This window comes from Petromyzon marinus, chromosome 2 (genome assembly GCF_048934315.1).
Source record: "Petromyzon marinus isolate PM22_M1 ecotype Great Lakes invasive population chromosome 2, UKy_Petmar_22M1.pri1.0, whole genome shotgun sequence".
NCBI lineage: Eukaryota > Metazoa > Chordata > Hyperoartia > Petromyzontiformes > Petromyzontidae > Petromyzon > Petromyzon marinus.
Window position 1 is genome coordinate 1,176,309 of NC_133668.1, and position 25,623 is coordinate 1,201,931.

General features: G+C 44.7%; 1 protein-coding gene across 1 annotated transcript; it reads right to left on the minus strand.

The window, feature by feature from the left end:
• Nucleotides 1-2,130: 2,130 nt before the first annotated feature.
• LOC116950161 (extended synaptotagmin-2-like) lies at nt 2,131-25,103 on the minus strand. Its single transcript, XM_032967706.2, has 23 exons — nt 24,913-25,103; nt 23,656-24,165; nt 21,581-21,622; nt 21,001-21,135; nt 20,740-20,816; nt 18,092-18,164; nt 17,394-17,483; nt 15,825-15,880; nt 15,432-15,552; nt 14,052-14,228; nt 13,042-13,124; nt 12,875-12,923; nt 12,581-12,670; nt 12,038-12,133; nt 8,629-8,706; nt 7,697-7,783; nt 7,330-7,479; nt 6,650-6,999; nt 5,643-5,741; nt 5,399-5,530; nt 4,430-4,535; nt 4,270-4,319; nt 2,131-3,878 (listed from the first exon to the last, which is right to left on the minus strand). The coding sequence occupies exons 2-23, from the start codon at nt 24,046-24,048 to the stop codon at nt 3,836-3,838; spliced, it is 2,577 nt and encodes an 858-aa protein (XP_032823597.2). The 5' UTR covers nt 24,049-24,165; nt 24,913-25,103; the 3' UTR covers nt 2,131-3,835.
• Nucleotides 25,104-25,623: the final 520 nt, after the last annotated feature.

The following is a 25,623-nucleotide window of genomic DNA, read 5'->3' on the forward strand; positions in this document are numbered from 1 at the left end:
ACACATTAATCTATTGCAGGCTGGTACACTCAGTTTACAACTTCGTTCCTACCAGTAAAAAACGTTTCTATTTGGTGTTTGAACATCTTCACGTCTCGATTTAAAGCTTTCGTGACTGCAATTATTCAGTCTCGTCCCTTCACCTGATGAAGGCCGCTTGTGTTGTGGCCGAAACGTCGTGAGAATATTATTGTGTTATTTTATTTTATCAATTTATTATTTTATTCTCATTCTACGTGACTTTACCGAAAGAACCAAAGAGGATCTTCACGTCTGTTTTATTGCCAGAAAGGGTAAAACCTATTCTTACTTTTCATACGTGAAATCACGTTTAGCCTTCCACTATAAAAAAAAATCTTTATTTATCTTGGAGAAATCTGATGAGCTATGAAGCTCTTTTTCACAGCTATCCAGGAAGTGGGAGGAACAGCGTCTAATGAGCGCTAGGATTATTGACAATGTAAATGGAGTCACTGGCATTGAGCGCCAGCTCCCTTCACAAGAGTGGGGCTGTGTCTTGGGCCTCTCTCGGGCACCAGAGTTGGTATGCCATGGAAGCGGGCCCTAAGGGGGCATCGTCCTGGTGACAGCGAGAGAGAGAGCTCCAGTGAGGACGTGGCAGTCTGGGGCACGTGACCGTACGAGGTGGCAATGGGGGCCCAAAAGGAGGGGAGAGGGACACGTGATGTAGGGGCCAGAGTCTTCGGGAAGGATCTGGAAAGGGGCGTGGCTAAGGGCGGAGCCCTTGGCCACGCCCCGGCCCATAAAGGCCGAGTCCCGACCACCGACTAGGGCTGTTCGCTGGAATTAATCGTCGGTGCTATGTCTCTTCGATCTTCGCTCGGCATCGTGGGTCAGTGAAAATGTTACCGACTGACCCGGTTATGTAGTTACCCCGTAGGGGTCTTGTTAACTTGCGTATGTTTAAGTAGTGGCCCTGTTGGGGCCGTGTAATAAACGTGTTGCCTCCAAGTTCAAGGGTGTGCCTCCGTAAAGAACACTACAATAATAAGTTACATTTGTACGGCGCATTTAAACCGTAGATCCCAATGCGCCGTGTATGGAAAGCAGGAAACAGAACCGGGGAAAACGGGCAGAACTAGGAGATGATCAATTTAAAGACGTGATTTTTCTCGACCGAATTCATTATCTCTGACGAATCTGCCTTCTGAGCATAGGCAAAGCGTTCCAGCGTCTGGAATGTGCACTGGTAAAAAAAAAAGCCCGATCACTAAAGGAAATGAGCCTTGACCTCTGGGTTGCAGTCCTCACAAGGCGATCCGAAGATACCAGAGACCTCAATGTAAGAACGGCTCAGTTCCTGCAAATATCGTGGGGCGAGCCCCTCGAGCGCCTTGTAGGTGAGCAGTACGCAGCAGTATCTTACAGTCCACTCGAATACTTCACTGGTAGCCAATGCAAAGACAAGAGAACGAGTGTGTGGTGTGCTCGCGAAACGGTGTGTGCGCGCTTTAAGGACTCTTAGCAGCTGCATTCTCTGAACAAGCTGGAGTCCAACTACGTACGTAGTAAGGCTTTCGCGACCAATATTAATGATAAAGGTGTTTGAGTTAGATCGTTGTAAGTAGAAATGTGTTGTAACTCTCCACCACCCGACACAGCCAGGAAGGTTTGTCACGTAAACAAAACGCGCCAATTGCCGTAGTTAATTCGGCCCACCGGTGTGTTGGAGAGTAAATCCACATTTCCAATGTGTTACGTTTCGCCGACTATTCTGGAAAATCGCCCGATGCTGGATGTAATTACCAGATGGTACTCGGGAATATGAAGCTGTGTTCACGAGTGTTTAATGTAAAACATTTACAGCAAACTTGAGAGGCTATCTCTTTAGTGAAAGGGGATGAGTAACGCGCATTTTCAAACTTTTGAGCCAGCGTGTCAGATTCATTTGATTCTCTGAACAGTTTTTGTAAATACATTCCTTTAAGTTGTTACTTCAGACCCATTTTATCTTTTTGTTTAACTAATATTAACTATATTCTTGCATTTTGCAGAAAACTGATACAAAAGCAGACACCGGTTATAAATATACGAAAACCACGATTCTTCAATGGATGGTAATAAGCAATGACAGCTGTGAACACAAGAAAATACACGCAGATTAACACGTTTAATAGTTTACATATGTTTAATGTAACATAAAAATTACAGAGCACTTAAAAATGTAGCAGTGGGCCCTCAGCAGATGTGCACACATGCTCCAGCACAGGTGCTTCAGAAATTATGGATACCCAAGGGAAGTGGGTAACAGCGCTGCGCTATAGTCACTTTGGTGCACGTGCGCTGGTCCTGTCACAAACTAGGGAAACACAATTTAAAGAAATGCGCCATAAAAGTACCAATTCGATAAAAAAACACACCGTAAAACGGTAATAACTGAGGAAAATGAGCCAGAAAATGTGGAACTGATGTGGCTTAACTCATTTCACTTTACTCCGGTATGTGATGATGCAAAATGTAACATTTCGTTGTGAAATTACACTGGTAGCAGATGAACAAAATAACGTGCACAAACCATTCTCCTTAACACTGGCAGTTTTCCAGCTATTTTACAAGGAAGATCCGCGTTGTGTGAGCACGGTAACAAAACAAACATGTCGAAATTTCAGAGAGCAAATACAGGGTCCTTAATAAATATTGCACAACAAACGAGATATTTAAGTCATAAACGAAACACACACGGGGCACAAACAGTGCAAGTGTCATAGGAATATTTAGACACAGATGCACCTAAGCTCTATTTGAGTCTAAAAGTAACATACACATGTGAATCGAAAGCCAGTGCAAACGTGGGAGTAAGGCGCCCAAAGTGTTCGGTACCAGTGCAAGTAAGCTCTGTTTTGGTTTAGTAGGAGAGCAAAGAGGGGGCGAGAAGGGACGGAACCAAGATGTAGATTAGTGGCCAAGGGTATTCCAAAAACGTGGTTCAACACGGAAATTTTTTTTACCAAAGTTTTAGCCAATGGAATATTTAGTCGTGTTAAACGGAATCAGGAGGCACTTCTGATGCTATAGGGAGGAGTTAGAGAGGACAAAATGGTCCTTTTAGGTAATTGGCAGATTTGTTTAAGATAATCTTTAGGTTGAAGACAGCCTGGTGATGGTCTCAAGATACCCAGGGGGCATGTACAGGTTGCAATGATGAGCCCTATAGTTATCAATGGCAAAATAGAGAGTGGAGTGGTATAATGGAATGAGACATTTTAAGGTAGATTCAGAAGCTAGGCGGTCGATGGTGTCACGATAAAATATGGGCAGGATGGTGGCTTTAACTATATGATGGAGTCGAGATGGAGTCGAGGTGATGGAGTCGAGGTGGATGGAGTCGAGGTGGAATACAGCGTTGGTTTCTGTATAAGAATACAATTGTTTTATTTTGTCAGCCATGTGGTCAATTTGGGTCTTGAAATTTGTGAGTCCTAGATATGTTAAGATGTTAAGTTGTTAACCTGCTCAAGTGTCCAGAGCCACAATATGCATAGAAATTAGCTATGAGCAGATGTTTTTGTAGGTGTAGCTGCTGAAGGAGAACTTGTAAGCTGGGCTTTGGCATCAGTGGCTTTAAAAGTGAAGTGAGCCAGCAGAGGCTTTGTAATTTTCATGATCAGCGCAGGACAGCAACCAGTAACATTTGCTACCACGCAGACAACACGTAAGTATGTAAAAACATAGATAACGCCTTTTTGATTTAAAACTTTAAGATAAAAAAAGTTTGAGTAACCTATAAAAACAGCCGTAAATATGTAACAGCAATGCGTGGTAATAAGGCATAGCCAAGTGAAAGGACCCCAAGGCAGTGATCTCGCTCCCTCCTTCACTTGTTCTTGAGGATGTCGCCGTCCACCGTCAAGTCGTACCTGCAGCGGTGACACCACACACACGCCTCCAGCGTGAGGTGCGTCCTCACAGCGCCACATAACGGGTCAGCCACTCGAGTGGGCTGTACATGATTTGAGGCTATGGCAGTGAAAGTCACTGTCACAGGAAGTATATAAATGTCTCACGATTAAGGAATAATTGTTACAGTATCATTAAGTTTTAATTGTGATTTGTCTTACATGGCACCAAATTATTTAAGCAAACCAAACTCAAAGCAGATTCTAGAATAGGCAGAAAATTATACAGACCCTCTACATTCTAAATTGTAGATAACTTGAGACAAAGTGGTGGCTATGGGTATGTAATAGCCGTGATGTGAAAGAGGAGCTACACTTCGGGTGCATGCAAGACGCCCTGTGTTCCACTCACCAGTTAGTGGTGCCTTTTGTCAGGTCTAGGGACTGCACATCAATCTGAAGCTGGAGATAAAAGAAAGCATTTCCAATTAAACCATTGCTTCTGTTGCATGAGCAATATAGTGAAGCAATATAGTGAAGAACATGGCGTCAATGTCTTTCATGATGCTTGCCTTTCCCAACAGTTCCTCCTTGGCCAGGAATCCCCCATCATGCTTGACTGCCAGATCTAGAATGTGTTTTTCCTTCGCTTCGGCAAGTGTCATCGTGAACTCCAATCTACAATGGGCAGATAACAAGTATTCTTTGGGTCTTTCGGTAAAGTCATGTAGATATGTTAAAATAATAAATAAGCAAAAAACTATGACGTTTCGATTGCAACACAAGCGACCGTCATCAGATGGGAAAAAGGGGGGGGAAGCCACTAAAGGCAAGCTGTTTTAAAATGGGCGTAACTCTAGCGTCCTGGTATCAGAACGAAGTGGGCAGGGTACAAGTGCCCTGGGGCCAGCACAAGTGGAGATGGTTATGTTAATGTGAAATCGGAGAATCAAGAGAAGGGTAGATGCATGAGCCGTGCATAAATTAACTTGTGGTACGCCCAATTCAGGGGGCAACACCGCAGGAACTGGAATTGTTTGTCCCGTCTTTAGTAAAATAAAACTAACATCAGAAGGTGACAAGATGGAAACATCGCATATTTATGACTTAAACTGGTTGATGACGTCCTTCCAATGATTGCTGATTTTGTACCCATCCTCTCGGTTGAAATTGTGTCTATGTCTGTATATATGGATGGCTTCATGAACGAATCTTTGTTGATAGCCAGTGGGCTTGAAAAGTACCTTTGTCTTAGAGAAATCAATTTCATGTGAGCCAACCGCATTTAAACAATGATCAGCCATTAAAACAACATCATCCCTGACTAACAAGTAGTCGGGGGTTGATAAGATAGGAATAAAGCTATCACTTTAGTCAACAGAGCACAATGAAAAATATTTAAACAATTGATTAATTACATTTTTATGTAAAGCTTTCGTGACTGCAGGGATTCATATTCTTGGTTCTTTCGGTAAAGTTACGTGACTTTACCGAAAGAACCAAGAATTGAGTAATTCTTTCCCTGGTGTGCTTTCACTCACGTCTCATCGAAGACAGGGTTGACAGACTTCTTAACAGTTGAAGTCTTCCTTTTCCCCAGCCGCCTGCGGTTTGGGTGCATATATATGCGCACGTACACATTTGCCCCTTCATCTGTTGGTGCCAGAAGGTTTCTGAAGAAGATGGAAACATTGATGAGAACAAGGTAATGGTTCCAAGAAAAACTTGCATGTGTCAGAACAAATGCAAATGTATTAAGGATGTACATTGATTAGTGTCACTTACTTGCATGCGTGCACAACCACAACAAGCTGATTGCGCTGTGCGCTGTGTCGGATGGTGAGCTGAATCTGCCCGAGAGGAAACTCTCCAAGACTAGTCCCACTGTTGATACAGACATGGTACATGCAATGAAGACAGCTTTGGCAAAATGAGTTCAAATATATGGACAGTATTTACATCCTACAGATGCTTACAAAATTAATACGAGTCACATTGTGGTCTTATCTCAGTTAAACTGTTGAAATACTCAAAAGCCATCATCCCAGATTTGACTATTGTGACGTCTACTGCCTAGCATCTGAAATCACAATAAAAGGTCTTGTTCCGTTATACCACTGGTCCCTCCACTTTGACGTTTGTCTAGAATGCCCTTCCCTCTCAGCGTGGGCTCGGCTCCCTCCCCTCCCTCCCCCGTTTAAAATAACTCCGAGCTCAGAATACACAGTTTGGGCTGCACCTGAATCCAACTCATTTGCCGTTACTCGTCGCATTTCCGTGGTGGTTTTAGTCACTCGATTGTGTTCACTTCGCACTCATCACCTCTCCGACCATTCATTACCTCATCCTTGCTTATGGTGCAGAATACCTGTTTTTGATGCAATGTGCCTGTTCGTACTTTATGTAGTTATTTTGTTCTTTAAGCCCTTTTTGCTTGCGCGGCTGACGCGTTTTGTTCTGTTGTTGCCTGTCCTCTCTGTATCACATGAATGTCCTACCAGACAGTCTCGTCCCTTCACCTGATGAAGGCCGCTTGTGTTGTGGCCGAAACGTCGTGAGAATATTATTGTGTTATTTTATTTTATCAATTTATTATTTTATTCTCATTCTACGTGACTTTACCGAAAGAACCAAAGAAGATGGATGTTGTTGTTCTGTTCTGACGCACCACAGATCTCCCTTACAAACTAGCTGGGCAACTGGCTAACTGGGACTTTCCTTGAAACAAATAAACATTTGAGTAAAAATCTACACATGGCAAAACTCCGTGTGCACAAGCACACCACACTTACTCCTGCATCTGCCGGACGCGACGACGGAGCTCCTGCGTGGAAGCCGGCACGGACATATCTGAAGCAATGCTCGGCGTTGGCTCCTTCCCTGGCCCAGCCGCTAGCCTCGTGGCCGCGTGTAATCCAGGTGAAGGCCCTTCCTGCGCATGGGGCCCCTCGCCTCCTTTGTCGGTAATTAGAGATGAATGGGAGCCCCCTGTCCCTCCGGCCACAGTGCGACCCATGCCATTGGCCTTAGGGCCAGCCCCTGTTGCATCCTTTTTCTTGCCACGAGGCTTTCCTACTTTCTTCCGAACCAGGTTCTGCCCATCCTGAATGAAGTTTTCTTCCTTAGGCATCACCTTCAAAATCTGAAAAGGACATTTACAGACATTGGTGGCACCAGTTATTTATCCACATTGGCAAACAGAATGTCATGCAATTGTCAAGTAATGTGTATAGCCACTTACTGTCATAAACTCGGGAGGTATTTCTTCAACCACTAGTAAACATTTGATAAGTTATTTGAAACACGTTTTATTTTAAATAAAATAGTTTTGCTAAAGTAATTTTTTTAAAGTGTAAACGTACAACATAGATGGCTGCTAAACGTCTCGATAAATGTGATTTTTTTTTAAAGAAGAGTTTGTTCAACAAACATTTTGGTGAAACATAAATGTATATATAGAAAATACGCAGACCCTGAGAGCCAGTTTCATCTTGATGACGCTGTTTGGCCCAGAGTTGCTCAGCTGGAAGGCCTGGTCCAGAGTCATGCCATTGGCTGCGAGCAAGCGTTTCAGAGGCAGGTTGAAAGAGCCGAGGGAGCACTGCCGATCGTCGTCTTTCACCTGATGGCCACGGGGGGGAGGGTGGGTAAGAAAGTCGATTGTAAACCAGTTTTTGTGTAAATGTTGAATTTAAAAGAAAATCGATGTCAAAATGTTTCATTTCATGCTATTTTGAAATGTAAAAAACCCATTTTTAGAAATAAATGGTGAACATGCTTGAAAATCTGACATTTTGTAGCATTTGTAATGTTTGATGGGCAGACGATATGAAGCTCACCTCTATGTCGAGATCTTGGTCAGTGGGGTTGTGGATGCAGAAGGTGAATGGCTGCTCCCAGACTGGGTCATTCGTGTTGTAACAAATCTGTCACAAAGATGTCGGCAAAGTAACAAACACGCAAAATGTAACAAATGGGATTCCGACACTACATTTTTTTAGGATCAGATCCGTGGTCACGCTCGTAGATTAATGAGTCCACTGTTTAAAAGGAATACAGTTTTACGAAATAGTTTTCACAAGTGGATAAGGTGAATGTGTACAGCCAATAATGTCATTCTGAATAGATTGCCAATAAATGGCGGTCTTGTTATGTTTCATTGCAAACTTCCTTAAGAAGCCAACAGCAGTTGTTTTGCCATCAATATAAAAGCTTTTATCGCATTGACTTTGACTGTAGTTTGCCAGCAACATGATTAGACTTTGCCATTACATTACCCTATTAACATTATGAAAATTTATGATTTTTGACTTTACATGCACAGAATTATCCTCAAAACAACACTTAATATGGCATTTTTGAAATGTAATGCTTCAAAAGCCAGGTGCATGCTATTGAACACAAAATACAGATCCCCTGTATAGCCTTAACAGACCGTTGGGGAAGGCACTGTTAGTGCGCACCTATTAAGGCACACGAGGGGGTGAGTGGACCAACACCATACCCAGTCACGTTTGTCTCCCCGGTGCTCGTGTTTACAGACTGCACCAGGTACTAATTTCAGGCTAAGTCGACCTAGGGGAGGCCCAGGACCAGTTCACATATTCTCCACTGTTATTGGTTGTGAAAGGGAGTTGAACTCGGGTCGCAAGGTTTACAGCGCAGTGCGCAAAAAACTGCACTCGCACTCCCCATCAGGTGCCCAGTGTTTCACAGGCACCACCTGTATGCTCACAGTCCAAAGAAGACAGTGGCGGTGAAAGGGCTTTACCTTGCTTTCAAATGTGGTGTGAGAGACGGAGAGCTGCACGAATGGGCTGGGCTCATGGCTGGTGCCCTTCTTGCCAGACTGGAGACCGGACACACATCGCACGGACATACACGACTCATTAAGCATTGCAAGTCACATATGTGCGAACAAGCATGTGTAAACATGCCGAGTGGCGATGTTTCCACACTACACCAAGTAGTAATTTGAGACCGAGTCGACCTCGAGAAGGCCCAGGACCGGTTCAGATAATTGTCACTGGTGGAAGCCGTGATTGGAAATCAAACCCAAGTCGTCGGGTTCGTAGCGCAGTGCGCTAACAATGACACTACCGCCCCCTATAACAGGCGCTCGCACGCTAACACAAACATCAATGCTTATACCATAAACAAAACTATGAATTCATCAATGCAAACCTAATACGTTATTTTTTTCAACATTTAACAGGAATCTCAAGTTATATGATTAAAGTTATGGTAACTAAAGCATTTATTTAGTCTTATAACAAATCGCATGACTAATTAGTCAATGAAGATTCAGTATCATTCATGACCAAATCACCCAAAATGTACCCCATCTCATTAGACCTCAGAAGCTAAGCACAATTTGCAGGGCCACCGTTGGAGATAAGCGCTGTCACATTGCTTGTTTGAGCAGGTAATCACTTCAACCTTTTTAAATCACGTCACCAGTCAACTACAAACATGTCACCAATTACATTTCATATCTTCATATACTGGTGTCAAGGCTGACAAAGCACAACCCTTTTCTTTATCGTATGATATTCGTAAAACACGTCTTCAATTTAATTGTGCCAAGATATATTTTTGAAAGGAATATTAAATGTAACAAAAAACTCATTAAACTGACACACAGCATAAAACAACATGAAGGCCAAACACCGACCTAATTTTCAAACGTTGCATTATGTAATGCACATTACAAAACCAGACAATCATCAAGTTGTGAACATGCAATGAGGTTCATTATTTTGTTCATATGCGGCGAGTCATGGAGAGTTGATTTAAGTTGGTCAGCTTGTTCGTTTAATACACATTACCATATATATGCGTACAAGTGTGTGTACATCTCTGGAAGGCCCTAACATTGATTAGCAGGGAGGAGGCAGTACAGTACATGCAGAACAAGACCAAAGTAGACTCCAGTAAATACAATTGTTACTCCGCTATTAAAATACACCAGCAAATGCAAGCAAGTAAAGCTCTGCTAAGATAATGTAAAAACGTGTCCAGAAAGCAGCATACTGTTGCACTGATGCAGCGCGAGTGGTTCTGGCAGTGGTAACCCACCTACTCATTCAGCACACAAGTCACTACGCACAAACAAAAGTAAAAACAAGTTCCGCATTTCCCAGTGAAAAAGCAAGGTGGCCAGGAGGATGCGAGGTGCAGTTACTTCTGGAAGACAGCGGCACACACACTCTAGCGTTAGTGGAAGGTAGCCAGCCTCGGGTGAGAGAGCAATTCACATCGCCAAAAGCAATGTAGTTGTGAAACCAGCTGCCCAGGAACTGCAAAGCGATTTAAAAGCACACCGTTAATTCAGCAAAATGGAATGGAATTATGACACCCAAGAGAGGTGGATTGTGAGATGTTTTAGTTGATGATCGTTAACGGTTACCTTGACAGACATGTGCAGAAGGCTTCTTACTGACATTTAATTCAAATTCAAACAAATTTCGCTGTTATTTAAGAAAAACAATGGTGTTGGATGCGGTCAGACAGAAGGTCAATATCTGCAAAGCATTACACAGTGCACCTGAACACATGCCGTGTCAAAATGAACTCCGTGTCAAAGGTAGGAGGCACCAACACAAGCTGCTTCACACCACAGCAGCAAATACAGTTACAATATCACAGTGCGAAACAATGCACAGCACCAGGGAGTAGCACGGTGTAACACCCTCCGTATACACACGCTTGTCAGAGACCTGAAACAACCCTGCAAAAGCCTCCTCTCAGGGTTGCTACACGAGAGACAAAAACAATGTGTAGATATCACAAACACGTCTGGAATTTCCACCTGCGATGTTTCCTGCTGAAGTGCATGGGGGATCAGTGGCCAAATTGTGCCTAAAACACTTGCAAGTAGAAATTTGTCGTCACGCTCCGACATAATTCTGCTGCTGGTATTTAGCACTGAGAACCACATAATACAATCATGTTGTCCAATGCACACGCAGCATCAACTCATTGAGCACCAATGGTGTGATTAATGCAAGGGGAAAGCTTAGCACAAAAACAAATCATTCATAGCAGGCTCACATGTCACAATCGTATTTACAAGTAGAATAATTTATTTGTTGAGGAAACAAATTAGCGGGTGAGATAAAAGCTGGTGAGTAAACAGGTAAAAAACAATTCTAGATTTGAAGCTTTCATGACTGCAAGGATCCATACTCTTTGGTTCTATTCGGTAAAGTCACGTAGGTAAAAAATAAAACAAAAATCACGACGTTTCGGCCACAACACAAGCGGTCTTCATCAGGTGAAGGGACCAGACTGTCTCGAAGACTGCGCTGGAGTGAAACAGAGCCAAGCTCAGACCATGGCCTTTAAGCTGTGTGAGAGGGATTAAGGTGAAGGAACAAAACTGTCGGGATGACAGAGCTCCAATGAACGCTGGGTGAAGGAACAAAACTGTCGGGATGACAGAGCTCCAATGAACGCTGGGTGAGAGAAGTGAGGTACCCCGACAAAGGAGTTTACACATCAAACAGGAGAATTTAGCATTGAAACAGCCGAGGGACCAGCTTATGGCTGGTCACAGAAATAGCTATGTTAAAGTCAAAGCCTACACATCCACAGAGGCACCTAGTACATGGGCGCCAAAGGAGCCGCGCTACCCAACTATCATACAGCTACCCAACTATCATACAGCAAACCGATGTGAAAAAAAAACTAAGTCTAAATTACATCAATATAATAAATGCACTCAATATATTCTTCAATAAGCTGAGCTATTAACAGCAACTGGGTATACACTTCGATGGTGTGAAAAGGGAATTTTAAGAGCTGCAAAAGTTTGGGGTACCACTATTTGAAAAAAATATACTGTACCATTGAAAATTAGTTTAATGTTTGGTTCGATTTAGAACATCTTTCCAATGGTTGCTTAATTTGAAACCATCTTACCTACGTGACTTTACCGAATAGAACCAAAGAGTAGGTAAAAAACACACTCTGCTACATTTCTATTTAAAGTTAAAATGGGAATTTGTCCGTGGAGTTTGTGTACCCCCTCCCTGCGTCGTGGTTTGTGCTCTGTAACGGGGCTCTGAAATATAATGAAAATAATAATTAATAAATAAAGTATGCGAATTTGTGACACTCGAGAAAACGTTCCACGACAGGTGTGAGAGAGTGAGCTGTGTGTGCGGAGCAGGACTTACCGGCAGGTTCCTTGCGCAGTCAAGGTACACGACGAGCAGGGCCGAAGACAGCCCATCGTTGGCCTGACCTGGGCCGGCACGAATGCTGCCCAGAATCTGCGAGACCACACGCATACGTTTAGACACGGCAACGCCAACGACGGAGCGAAAGCTGTAGCACTACCAAAAAAATATGTGGCACCCATTCGATACCTCTCAATGTGTTCAAGCCCAATTCTGATCGGTTTCTTTTCATTGTTTATTTTAAATGTGAATGTAGATGTGTGCTCACATTTTTGTGCGTGGGGAGCAGTAGTGTAGTGGTTAGCACACCGTGCTACATTCCTGGAGACCCGAGTTCGATTCCCGCTCACTGCCAATATCAATGTAAACATTGCAACTACGGAGACGAAGTCGGCTTAGCGTGGTACTGGCCACCCACCTCCTCGTCTGCTGTGCCTGCCTTCATAGGCACTCCCTAAGAGCACTTGCCCCAACAGTCTGTTAAGGCTACGTGGGGGATCTTTGTATTTTGTCTGTGTGAGTGCTAGGATTAAGGAGTACCTCGTTCAGGCTGCTGGCATCGGTGAGCAGTGAGAGCCACTCCAGCTTGAGGTGCAACTGCCCCGTGTCCACCTCATCCAGCACAAACCACTGCACGAAAACACCACCACAAATCCTTCGTATACACAGCCAGACCAACAGCAGCACCTCAACCCACACGCCAAGCTAATCAACCCTACATTAATCCACACGCCAATACACCCACAAAAGCTGCGTAAATATCTCTCACAAACTGTGAGTACCTCCACAAATAAATTTCACCTATGCGATAGGATGTGTGCAATGTTGACGCACCTCATCCACAACACGCTCCTTTGCCACCTCATTCAAGTCAATAGTCAGACTGAAATACAACAGCAAGGAGGGACAGGCAGTGTTTTATATGTTAAGTTCATGGCAGAGTATATGTGTGGTGCAATGGAGGGAAGGGCAAGGACTATTGTCAGGAGGGATGCTCTTACCTGCCCAGAAAGTCATCCTTGTCAGGGTCCTCGTCAAACAGGGTGGCCTCTAGCTCCTGACCTGGAACCTCATGCACAATGGCCTGCAGGTGCACAAAACAGAGATCCCCCATATAGGATTTAACAGACTGTTGGGGCAAGTGTGGTTAGCAGGCACCTATGAATGCCGGCACAGAACGTGTGGGGGAAGGTGGTCAGCACCACCCATGGCCACCTTTTTTTTAACCTCGGGGTCGACTCAGAGGGCCAAAATAAGTTCAAATATTCGGCACTCTTATTAGTAGCGAGTGGGAATCGAACTCGGGTCGCCAGGTTTGCATGCAGTATGCTAACCATTGCACTAGTTCCCCATAGTCACACATAAAGATCCAGAGTATAGCTTTGAACATACTTTTGGGGCAAGTGCTGTTAGAGAGGACCTATGAAGGCCAGAACGCACATGAAGGTGTGGGTGGCTAGCACCACACCCTTCCGCCATTGTCTGCCTAGTGGTGATGTTTACATATCAGACCAGGTACTCATTGAAGACTGAGTCGAAGTAGAGAAGGCCCAGGCCCAGTTCAGTTAATCATCACTGGTGTTGGCTGTGAGAATCGAACTCAGCGCGGTAACCGCTGACATACTGTGTACACTGCCAGCCACAAACATATAGCATGCACAGCCACAGATACATGTAACCACATGAATAAAAACACAATCTATGAGGCAGTAGTTGTACTTTCATAATTATGCAAGAAACAATATAAAAGGCCAACAACAAGGATTAATTTTCAGGCTTGTAAGCCACTGAGAAAAATTATGTTAGCGAGCACGTATTTAACTTCAGGTCAAACACAGAACAATCGAAGCAACTGATGGAATACTACTGTACAGTGTATGTACATCAGCACTCTGTATAAAAAGGTGGCCTCACATGGTGTTTTCCACACCAGTTAATTTTGTGCCATAGTGACCTTCAATAGGTGCCTGCTAACACAGACACATGGGGACAACCTTGCTGTTTTCCATACCTCATAGATCTCGTTCCAGACAGGGTGCAGGTTCTCTGGAATAGTCTTGCTCTGGAATCTTTGCGGGCCCACGTGAAGCACCGTGTAAGGATCGGACTTGCCCTTAATCATCCCTTTCAAAAGGTTGTCCTTCCGCTGAAGGTCACGTGCCCCCTTCAGGTGTATCCTCAGCACACCCTGCAGATGTGAATAACCGTACAGAGACTCAGGCATACAATTACAACTTACATGCACCACCATGGCCCTTTATATGACATAAAGTGTGGTTTAAAGTTTTGTGAATGATTAGTTGAATTGTACAATTTCTGTGTACACTTAAAACTGCATCCTGTTTACATTAATGCAGTCACTGTATTGACAAATTGAACCAGTTTGAATAAACCAAAAAACTACCACATGACGGGAGACATGAAGCACAAAATGGTTTACGCAAAAGCGTCATGCCACGTTGTCTTAAATGTTCACAAGGCAACAGACCACAAGCATTGGTAATTTCCTGCTCACATGACTGGGTGGCTGATAAAAACAAATAAAGACCAAGCAGAGTAGCTCAGCAGAAATCTTGCTGACAGCTTTCACCTTCACCATGGGAATGGTTTACTGAACTATCAATGGTGCCAGGCAAATCAACAAAGTACACAAGGCACAATGACAAAGAGTGTTACTGGAAAGGTGGTTGGCAGTTGGGCTAAATATTTGGAGCAGTATGGAGCAAGAGGTGAGGTTCATTAAAAGATGGGGTGAAAAAGTGTGCCTTTGAACAAACGATCATTTGAAAGTGCTGTTCTCTCGATTGGTGGTCCTGAGAGTAGCAGTGTGGAGTCCACATTTCTTTGGTGGGTTCCAATCTGACCATAGGAAAATCAATGCTGATTTTCCACAAAAGTGGTGCTCATATGTTGCGCCCAAAACGTCGTGATTTATTTTATTTTATACCTACGTGACTTTACCAAAAGAATCAAAGAGTATGGATCCCTGCAGTCACAAAAACTTCAAATCTAGATATGTATAGCTCTTAGGTGGTAAGAGGCCGAGTCGACTTGGGATCGCAGTTGATATTAAGACATTGCTATTGCACCCCACCGTCTCCCCTCCCCATTTAAATCGTCTATTTCCCCCCTGCACGAGGTCCACTCTTTACTGCGGCACCGGGGAGGGGGGGCCCTACTCCCCTTCGTTGTGATCCTTTCCTGTGGTCACGCCACACCGGAATGGATGTTTGTGGATTTTGTATTTTATCCTGTTGTTGGAATCTCTCGGTGTGGCTTGCCGGACCCACATGTTGCTGCAATAAAAAAAATACATAGCACTGCTGCTGGTGTCAAATGAGTTTTATCAAGTGGCAGGGAGAGCCGGGTATAAGGGTCGGAGACAGCTTACCTTAGGGATAGGAAAACGGAGTTGCGCAAGCTCCAAGTCACCCACGATGGGCACTGTGAAGCGGTTGGGCAGCACCATGAGATTGGCGATCTGGTCGGTAATCATGGAATCCGACATGTTGCTGGAAAAATTAACAGTCAAACACGAGCTGACGTGACACAGAGCTCAACACGAGTCACATTTCTGGGATCACAAAGACTGCGGATGAGGCGTTAAATTACTCGTTCCGCACAGGAGTGAAAACGATCTACGTGTTTATGTAACGAGGCCACATCTGGTTTGGTCACTGTTTACATTACATTACCCAAGATACTGTATCAGGCCTGAGCTGCGTTGGCCTGCTGGAGGTGTGGTATGAGTTCTATTGAGACCATCAATGGTAAACGGACTTACTTGAGCCCTGGGATGTCTAGCAGATTGGTCAGTCCTGTCCAGTTGATCTTCAATTGCTGCCACAAAAGAAGGAAGAAGATTACCATCAATAAGAAAAAATAACATTCAATATCAAATCGTTGATTCAGTTACAAAAATCATATTAAGACAACCACAACCACAAAGTGCATTATACCCATAGCGAGCTCGTAACTTATCAGCACAGGTCAACTCATACTTTTCATCACCGTGCATTCCGATAACACCATACGTACAACATTATGTGGCATTATGTCACATAATGACTGATCAAAACATTTTTTAGAGTATTTAAAGATAGCAAGTTACAAGAAAGCAAAACATCAATACAGAAGAATTGTCATGTAAAGTAATTAATTCTGAAAAAAAAATCTACATTATACAATATAACATTTGAAACAAATTATGTATGTCTGAATTGGAATAGTATTTTGCAATGATTAAAATTTGAACATCCTCCTTAAGAATTTGACATGAAAAATCTCGCAAAATTCTATTTTTGAACATTGTAGACTATACATGCTTCATTTTAGCCATCAAAACATACGGCCACAGCAGCAACAGCCTCTGGTCACGCCCTGGTCTGTCCTTGCAGAGGCCCAACAAGTTCCACCACCCTCGATTAATTCCTAATTATCCCATCCACCCATCAACGACTTGTACACCTATTGTGTGCGCAGGTGCAGACTACCCCCCAGTCATTACACCCCAGCCCCATCATTATCTTTGATATTACGTCCCTACAAACATATTACACTAATTCCATTCAATAAAATGACCTTGTCAAATTTGGGACGGTTATGGAAACATATTTTTTTAATGAATTGCTAAGTACAGAGCATAGGCATTAGTTTAAATCTTTAAGTTTGAGCTACTGAGCCTATTCTGCCAACAAGTCATTTTGCGACTCATAATTGTATTTCAATGTCAGTATGCACCAACAAGAAAGGGTGTGGCCGTTTCCTGCCCACATTCCTGATAACGGAGAAGTAATGATCCCAACCTCACTGCCCATGCACGCACGCATGCCACCTCAACATCCATCTCCCTGCAGCCATACTGAGAACGTGTACAGTAAAAACCTTCGTCACTTACATATATATCATTACCTTCCCGTTGTTCTAAATACAATATTTTAAATAACAAAGTTTTATTATAACCAGCACTCGGATCACAAAGTGGCAGTTATTATATAATTTACCCACACAATTGGGAGGATGATTACAATGCTGCATAGTCGTGGAACTGCCCATTCGTGACTGTTTATCCCATTACCCAATTCACCAATACATCACCAGGTAAACATGAAAAACTTAAAGAATTAAGGATAGCCAGGCCCACGCAAAGTTCAGGGTTTAACACGTAAGACTCACAATGAAAGAGGGGCGTTCCAGTGTGTGTGCACTCTGACACACCCTCCTTCTGCATGTCTGCATTCTCGAAGGTAGTGAGGGAAACTGCCTGAACACTCTCATTGCTTCCTTTTGTTTGCAGGTATGGAAGAGCGCACCCTGCCTAAACTCGAGGCACCTTCCAGTGCGGGGAACTCACCGGCCGGCGAATGAAGAAGAACGTAAGCGCTCCGAAGAACGGCACCTGGCTGATGAGGGGCTCCAGGATGACGCGCAGAGAGCCGTGGAGCTGCACACACACAGAGCGCGTACGGAAATAAGTTCAGCACAAAAAAGGGGGCAGCTGCTCCTTCATGGCAAAGCAACTGTGGACTTTCCACAAGGAGCAGAGACAGCAACAGAAATGAGTGACGCCCAATTGTTATCTAGGTAGGAAGATGTTTTGATTTGTGCAATTCTTGCTTTACGGATGCTCATATTTAGTGGAATAAATCTTGCGAATATAATGGTAAACGACTGTTTCCACATTTACACTAAAGGAGGATAATCCAAACATCAGGCACGTGTAATAGTCTTGTTTTGAAAATCAGTGCGAGAACTTGTAATGTTACATTACTGTTGCACAATCCAATTCATTGGTATGCCATGAGCAGCACTCTCGCCACTGCAGTGCAAAGCAGCTCCAGTACGCTCCGAGTACAGTCTGCTGTGGCCATGTGACCCTTAAACAAGACTGGCATTGTTCAACTGCTGTCATTATTAAGTCATGCTAAAGTACAAGAAATAACAAAGACAATATTCATAAGTTGTATTCATGAAAAAATACTAAGACAGGGTTAAACCAATATTTGTTTATTTAACACAGCTGCAATAAAAACATACACCTCTGTTGCTTACCTGTACTTTCTTGGCTCCAGCTTTGCAGAAGTACTTGGGGATTTCCACATTGATATCACAGTCACCCACGTAACTGAAATACAATTTCCCCCACTCTGGTTAAGCTCATCTTTTGTAAACTCTATACTCCGCTCATTAGCTCATGCCACATATCTCTTTTCGGGATTACATATTAATCAGTGCATCCATTTAGAATAAAAATATGGGTCTGATGTATTATATAAACTATCAGCAAAAATATGCGCATTCTGGAAGGGTGTTAATATCCTCTTTACATCAGCTATGCAATATACATACATAACAATTGCCTGCTTTAGTCACATCACAATCATAACAATTTTAATAAGTAAAATGGGTTTCTTATTTTTTTAAATGTGTAATCCAGTGAAGTACTGGAAACATAACAATACAAATCTAATTCCTAAACAATGTGAATACAATGGTAGATTTTCTCAAAAAAATACATTGATTGTTATATATATCGCTAAAATTACGAGTGAAAATTACACCGAATGGAACCATTTAAATGCATTAAAGATATACGCGGCACATCCAAATAATGATTTACCAAACATGCTATCTGTATTATACACTGAAGTTTAGCCATGGGACTTTGAAAACTGTGCAGTTTAAATAACAACTGTGATCAGTGAACCACATCCCTTTTAATTGTGGTCCAAGTGCATTTGGACCACTGCATTGTGCAGAGTTTACACAGCAAGAGTCTGCACTGTGCTCTGTAGACACTGCAGCTATGGTGCTGGGCCATTTACTGTGCTGTCACTACCCTCCCACATGCTGTCCGACACTGCATTTCCTTAAAAGGCGTTTTTCAAAGATTTCAAGTGCCAGGCATTTCCCATGCTTATGCTAAGTGTGTGTGTGGATGCAGACGAGCACACACACACACGTATGAAGATGACTAAATACCCACAAGAGTGCAGAAAATACATGCGCACACAAACTACACCACACAAACAGACACACGCACACGGAGTTTTGTGTGATGTGTGGGCACGTGGCGGCAACCCAGTGGGGCTTAGGCTTACCAAACTATTTAAGATTGTGTCCATATTAAACTTGCCATTTCAAAAATGTAACGCGATTAGTACCATAAAGTGGTTCAATTTCTAACACAAGCACACATACATGCAAACATAGGAGACAGTGCATACTTACGTCATAAACACGTTTGGAATAAATGACTTCAGCATAAACTATGACTTGAGATCAAGATCTCAGTTCATATTTGGAAGGGAAACACTTAACTGTACGTATTTTTTTTCTTCTCATAACATTCCCATTTGAGGAGCTATCGAGCGCAAGGAGCTGACGAGGGAGCAGCGTGGGAGTGAACAGACGGAGTGACACACATACACACAACACAGACACGATCTTCCCGGGTCCCTCGAGTAGGGAGTGGCCCTAGGAGGGTTAATTAAATGCACAATTATCCAAGAACTAGTTCAACTCCTTTTCTGTCCATCCAATTTTAGTTTGTCAAACACAAGCCTGAAACAAAATGTATACTGTATTCCATGTCTATGCATTTTGAAATATCAAAGTTACTCTGGATTTATCGTCTGAAAGGCTTCTTTGCACTCCATAAAAAATGCATCAACTTCACTTATTTTTAGCCCACCGAGAGATTACTGCTAGCACCATTAACTTGACAAGACGCCTAATCTTCTAAGTGCGCACGGAGTGGCTTCGCTGCTTCACAATTTCCTTCGCCTACTTGTGCATATTCCCACTCCTCGAATGATGCAACCGCATCTAAAGTTCGTTATTACTATTAGCAATACCTTTGCAGTTAAGAGGCCAATACAAAAATGACAACAAAGCTGAAATGTGCATAAGTAGGACCATGCCTACTTGTGACAACTTCAACAAGTTCGCACAAGGACCACTTCACACATTTGTCAAAATGTATCAATCAACATACTACAGAATTGAGATGCTTATCAAGTACACGCCTATCAAATTAAGCACAAACATGTGTTCAACAGGAGCAACGGTCAACGTAATGCTGTTTTCTCACTTCCATATACCACCATCTCTGGCAGTCCATAAGAGGTGTTTTGGGTTAGATCGCGTAAATATATGTGTCGTTAAAACCCACCACCACCCGACACAGCCAACTAACTAGTAAGAGTTGTCACGTATACAGAACATGCCAATTCGTCATGAGTACAGCACACCGGTGTGTTGGAGAGTCAGCCACAACACACCAGTGTGCTGTACTAGTGACGAATTGGCATGTTCTGTTTATGTGACAACCCTTACTAGTTGGCTGTGTCGGGTGGTGGCGGGTTTTAACGACACATTTATATATTTACGCGATCTAACCCAAAAAAACTCTATTATGGATGATATTGGTCGCGAAAGCCGACGTGTTATCTCTGGCAGTGTTTTTTTGTGCCCAGCAACGTTCAGGCGAACCCACACTCAACCAACACAAAACACAATCCACTGCCACATGTACACCTGAAATCCCTGCACACCTGCATACAAGACATGCGCACCAGTGCGCACCAGTGCGCATGTCTTGTGCACATACACCCTGACAGGCAACGCACTCTGCGTACATATACGTGCAACGTTTGACAAGTAAAAATCCTCCGCGAGTCACACGTGGGATGACATACCTGATTTGCAGGTCAAGGATAATCTGCCTCTTGTCCACATTCTGCGAATATGTCTTTATTCCAGTCACCTTAAATGGCTGAAAAAGCAGACACAATTCACTTTAAATGTTTTCCAACTTCATCTCACCCACCCTTATAATGCAACTGTGATCCATTCTCCACTGCATATTGACAGAGGCGTTTGAGGCACTTAATGAGCAAAGTTCAAAGCCAAGGTTGGTTTGCATCGACAACGATCAGTTGTGTGGTGCGGCAAGCAACCTCCTCTCCAAAGTGGAGCTTGGTAAAGGTGAATGTCTTAAGGTAATCGGTTGATCCACGCACAGCCGGTTCAATCGCCTGCCGGAACACTCCTTCCATGTAGCGCCCAAAGAAAGGCCACACTTGCACCAACACCTGCACGGCACACCAACCACTCCACTCCAGCACACAGCAGCTGTACAATAAGACACTCGGCTTTCCTCGTGTCATTCATTTTTGTTCCGTTTGGTCACTCAGGTCCCCCTGCCACAGGCAAACAAGACACCACTCATGAGCACCAAAGGTAAATTGATATTAATGTTATAAGGTATGTCGGCAAGAAGTCACTATTACAAGACTAATTATGGGATTTTTGTGAAAAGTGCTAGATTAAATTATACTGATTATTGTGAATGATGTCATCAGAGAAGATCCCATACATTCACTTCCTGTGCAGCCAGTGTGGTGGAATGCAAGGTCACAGCGGCTGGGTTCAGCACTCCGCTCCACAATGCAGCATCACATGTTCTAAACATGCATTTGTGCCAATTGGTGACACCGTGTGCACATGCATGCGTGTGTGTCTGTCATGTAATCGTACTTTGTTCAGCCATTCCACTCGCTCCACATCTGGGAATTGCACCTGTAAAAACAACATTGACACAGCATCAGCAGTGCACGAATATTACCGTACTCCTGGTAAAACAACTCTCACCAACTCGCATTCCCAAACATACAGTGACTATGAGAACATAAACTGTATATAATAGCACAATCACGGAATAAACATTCTTGGGTCTGATGTTTAACACATTAACGTGTGAGATAACTACATTGATCGTCTGATGTCCTTTATTAAAACATTCTACCCCAATGACTAATGATGTCTTTTGGAAGAGATGCCAAGTGAACTACAGTAACATGAGGAAAACATTTCAAATGTCTTGTGCGTAGTTTAAATACATGCCTCGGATCTTAGCACCAACACTACTTACGTGGATCATCATATCACATGGCGTTCAATTTCCACATCACAGCAAATGTGTTATTTTAGCAATTCCCCAATAAAATTCCAGGCAAACTGACCAAGTGGTGTGAATGACAGTCACGAGGCAGCCACATTTAATGCATCGCACATGCAAAGTAAAATTATTTCATGCATAAGTTATTATTATTCTTGTGTACCGAAAAAAACCTCATCGAGTCTCATGACATTTCCAGCAGGGCTCCATCAAGTGAAATGGAATTTGGGGTAATATTTAAAATAGGTTTAACAGCAAGAGTAACATAAACTTTTACCTGAAATGGAGCAGCGATTTCTAAATTTTAAATGTTAATAGAATGCAACTACGCAAGTTACACCTTTCAATTACAGTGCACAAAACATGTTGTACAGTATGATGAGCTCAATGTAAGGAGTCACTCCCCTTCCCAACAAGATATGTTTAAGGGACTTGTCAGTGCTAGCCTTACACAGCATCAAACAACGCGCTACATTCAGGACTGCTCTCCAACATTGTGATGCCATTCCTGTTACAGCATTGTAAAAAGAAAATTCAAAACAGTAGATTACTTACATTACACCATCACGTGCAGTACACGGTATACTTTATGAATAGTGCACCACAACTCACTGGAGGACTGCCCACTGATGCTGCTGCTTCAGCTGTCAGGGATTAAACAGAAGTTGGTTGGCGTGCAGAATCTCCCCTACATGATGGTCACTGCAGCTACACGAACTTCATCAACACAAATTAAACCAGCCATGCAAAGCACTATGCTTCAAGACAAATGTGGCGGCCGGACACGAGAATTGTAGGGCCAAAACATGATCGAAGCTGTTGATTTGTCCCTCCAGTTGCACACCCTCAGCATAATCTCTACCTCATCAAAGCCGCAGTCTTCTTGGCCCATTTATATCCACGTGCTGTTACATAATGTACCACATTGTTTTGGCTGTGGGTAAAAGCACTCGTTGAAAAAAAAGATTTTACTTTTCGACATTTCAAGAGTATCGAAGTGTCCTTGACAGCTCTGAATAGAGCATTTTTGGCCCGTTTACAGCAAATTTGCAACATCCAGACTTTGCTTACTTCTGTTAAACCGAAACAGGCCAAACAGGATGTTCAACTCATTGGGTTGAATTAGAAGCACAGAATAGTGCATACATGGGATTATTGCAATTGGGAAAGCTGGGGTTGAACACATGGGGTGTGCAAAAGATCATGGAGGAATCTAGATGCCACGTCACCCTTAGCTAGTACGCTTTCCGTATATGTGCAATGTGATATATCTTGCAGCAAGCTGCCGTTATGAGCCGGCGTCATGGTCCGAGTTAGAAAAATAAAATGACCCGCAAAATAAACTCATCTGGAATGCCGTACTTGGCAGGACCCTCCTGAAAAAATTCAGGAGCCTCAAGTGAGGCCTCCCTGGGTAAACAAACATAACTATACTGGAGATAAATTTTTAGGGTTTTGCAATTAAATCCAGATTCATTATTGTAATGTAATGGTATGTAAAATGTGTCTGAGCGTCTACAGTTATCCTTTGCATGGTCCCAGGGGCTCTTGTGAATGGGCCCTCCCTGCTCAAGAGTCACACAGCAAGAGAGACTGGGCACAGTCAGCATGGGTGCCGTGGTGGGCATGGCTGAGGCCAGCCCCAAATACGAACCCAGGCGGGCAGATCCTGGTGCTTGATCCCGGAGCGAATGCACATCTCTTCAAAGTTGCTGAGCTGCTGTCTCTTGAGCAGCAACTGCTTCTTGTTGGCTCGAATGCGCTTGTACCCCAGCCACACGACCACTCCCAGCAGGATCCAGCTGAAGCTCATGCCCAGGCAGCCGGCCAGGTAGGTGGGGAAGAGGCACAGGAAGGTGCGAGCGAAGGCAAAGAGCAGCGACTGCAGCCCAGCGCTGGGCCCGTCGCCCGCATAGCTGCCGGCCATGCTCGACACGGAGCCCCGAGGCTCCGACGACGTCGGTGATGGAGATGGAGTCTCGTTTGCCTCCTGCTCCTCTCGTCCGTCTGCTGGGGGCGGACCGCCCGACGCTGCCGTGCTCGTCATGATGACCGCTGCTGCTGCTGCCGTCCGGGCAGTCCCACAGGGCACGGTCGTTGTCGGTCAGCTGCGGTGCAGGGGGCACCCTAGCTCGGCAGCTCGCCCATTACCCCCCACCCGTGCCTGCAAGGAAACGGGACAGGAGGGCAGCGGTCTCACTCTAGCACGCACTCAGCCTCCTCGCCCTCCCCCCGTGTTCCTACAACTGAACATGTGTGGGAAAAAAGAGCTTCGTGGCTCATCGGATTCCTCCAGTCTAAAACACAGATTCTGATGCTGACAACTATCAACTAAAAATCCAACTGGTCACCCAGGTGTCCACAAGATTACCAGGCTAACCGCTGGCTTCGCAGGTACCACTGTCTCACATCCACCGTCTACCCCAGGTAACCTCGTCTCCCTGGTTCTGCTACCTCGGTCTCCCAGATCTTGCCGGGTCAACGTGGCCAACTCACGCCCCCCTTTGTATCCAAGTCCTCATTGCCTACAAGCCACTCAGCCCTGTCCCACCCAGCCTCCGATTGCCTTCCACGCCTCTCCAGACTGTTCCAAGCGTCCAGTCCCTCCCGTCGACCTCAACCCCTCGTCTAACAACCTCATCCCCTCGTCTAACAACCTCATCCCCTCGTCTAACAACCTCATCCCCTCGTCTAACAACCTCATCCCCTCGTCTAACAACCTCGTCTAACAACCTCATCCCCTCGTCTAACAACCTCATCCCCTCGTCTAACAACCTCATCCCCTCGTCTAACAACCTCATCCCCTCGTCTAACAACCTCATCCCCTCGTCTAACAGCCTCATCCCCTCGACTCCCACAGCTCCTCTCGCCAGCTCTCTCCTGTCCAGCGCAGCCCTCTCCCCCAACTCACCTCAGCCACTCTTGCCGAACACCGCCCCGAGTCGCCCTATCCCGACCCCCTTTGTCTCCCCCAGGTCCCCTCCGGTCCGTTCCACCTCGAGTCACTGTTGCCTCAACCCGCCTCTGCAGTGTCGAGGAGGAGCCCGGCGTGGTGGTGGTGGTGGTGACCGTGGCGCCAGCTCCGTCCCCGCCCCGGCACCGCTGCACTGGGCGGGGCCGCACCTCTGACGTCACCCCCCCCGCGCCCCACCCCAACAGCGCCCCCCAGACTCAGAATCTTTATTTAGACTCGAGGAGGAATCCGATGAGCGAGGAAGCTCTTTTTTGTGTTGTTGCACAGATGGCGGCTCGGCGAGTTATACCCCCCCCACTGGACCCCCCCCTCATCCCCCCCCCCACTGGACCCCCCCTCATCCCACAACCCCCCCACTGGACCCGCCCCCCCACTGGACCCGCCCCCCCACTGGACCCGCATTATTTTCCCGCAATCGGCGCTAGAGGCGCTGCACGAGGCGGTGGCACCGGCAAAGCTCCGGCCGGCAGCTCCGGCGTGACCAGAGCGGCCCGGCGTGACCGGCCGTCCGTGCGGTCCATCCTGCAGCAGGGAGCCCCCCGTGTGACGGCGGCGGTGGTGTTTTCGCATTGGGCGAGACCTGGCCATGCTGGCTGACTTCTGCCGTACCTGCTCCACCAAATCGCGCCTTCCACCCTTGTAATGACC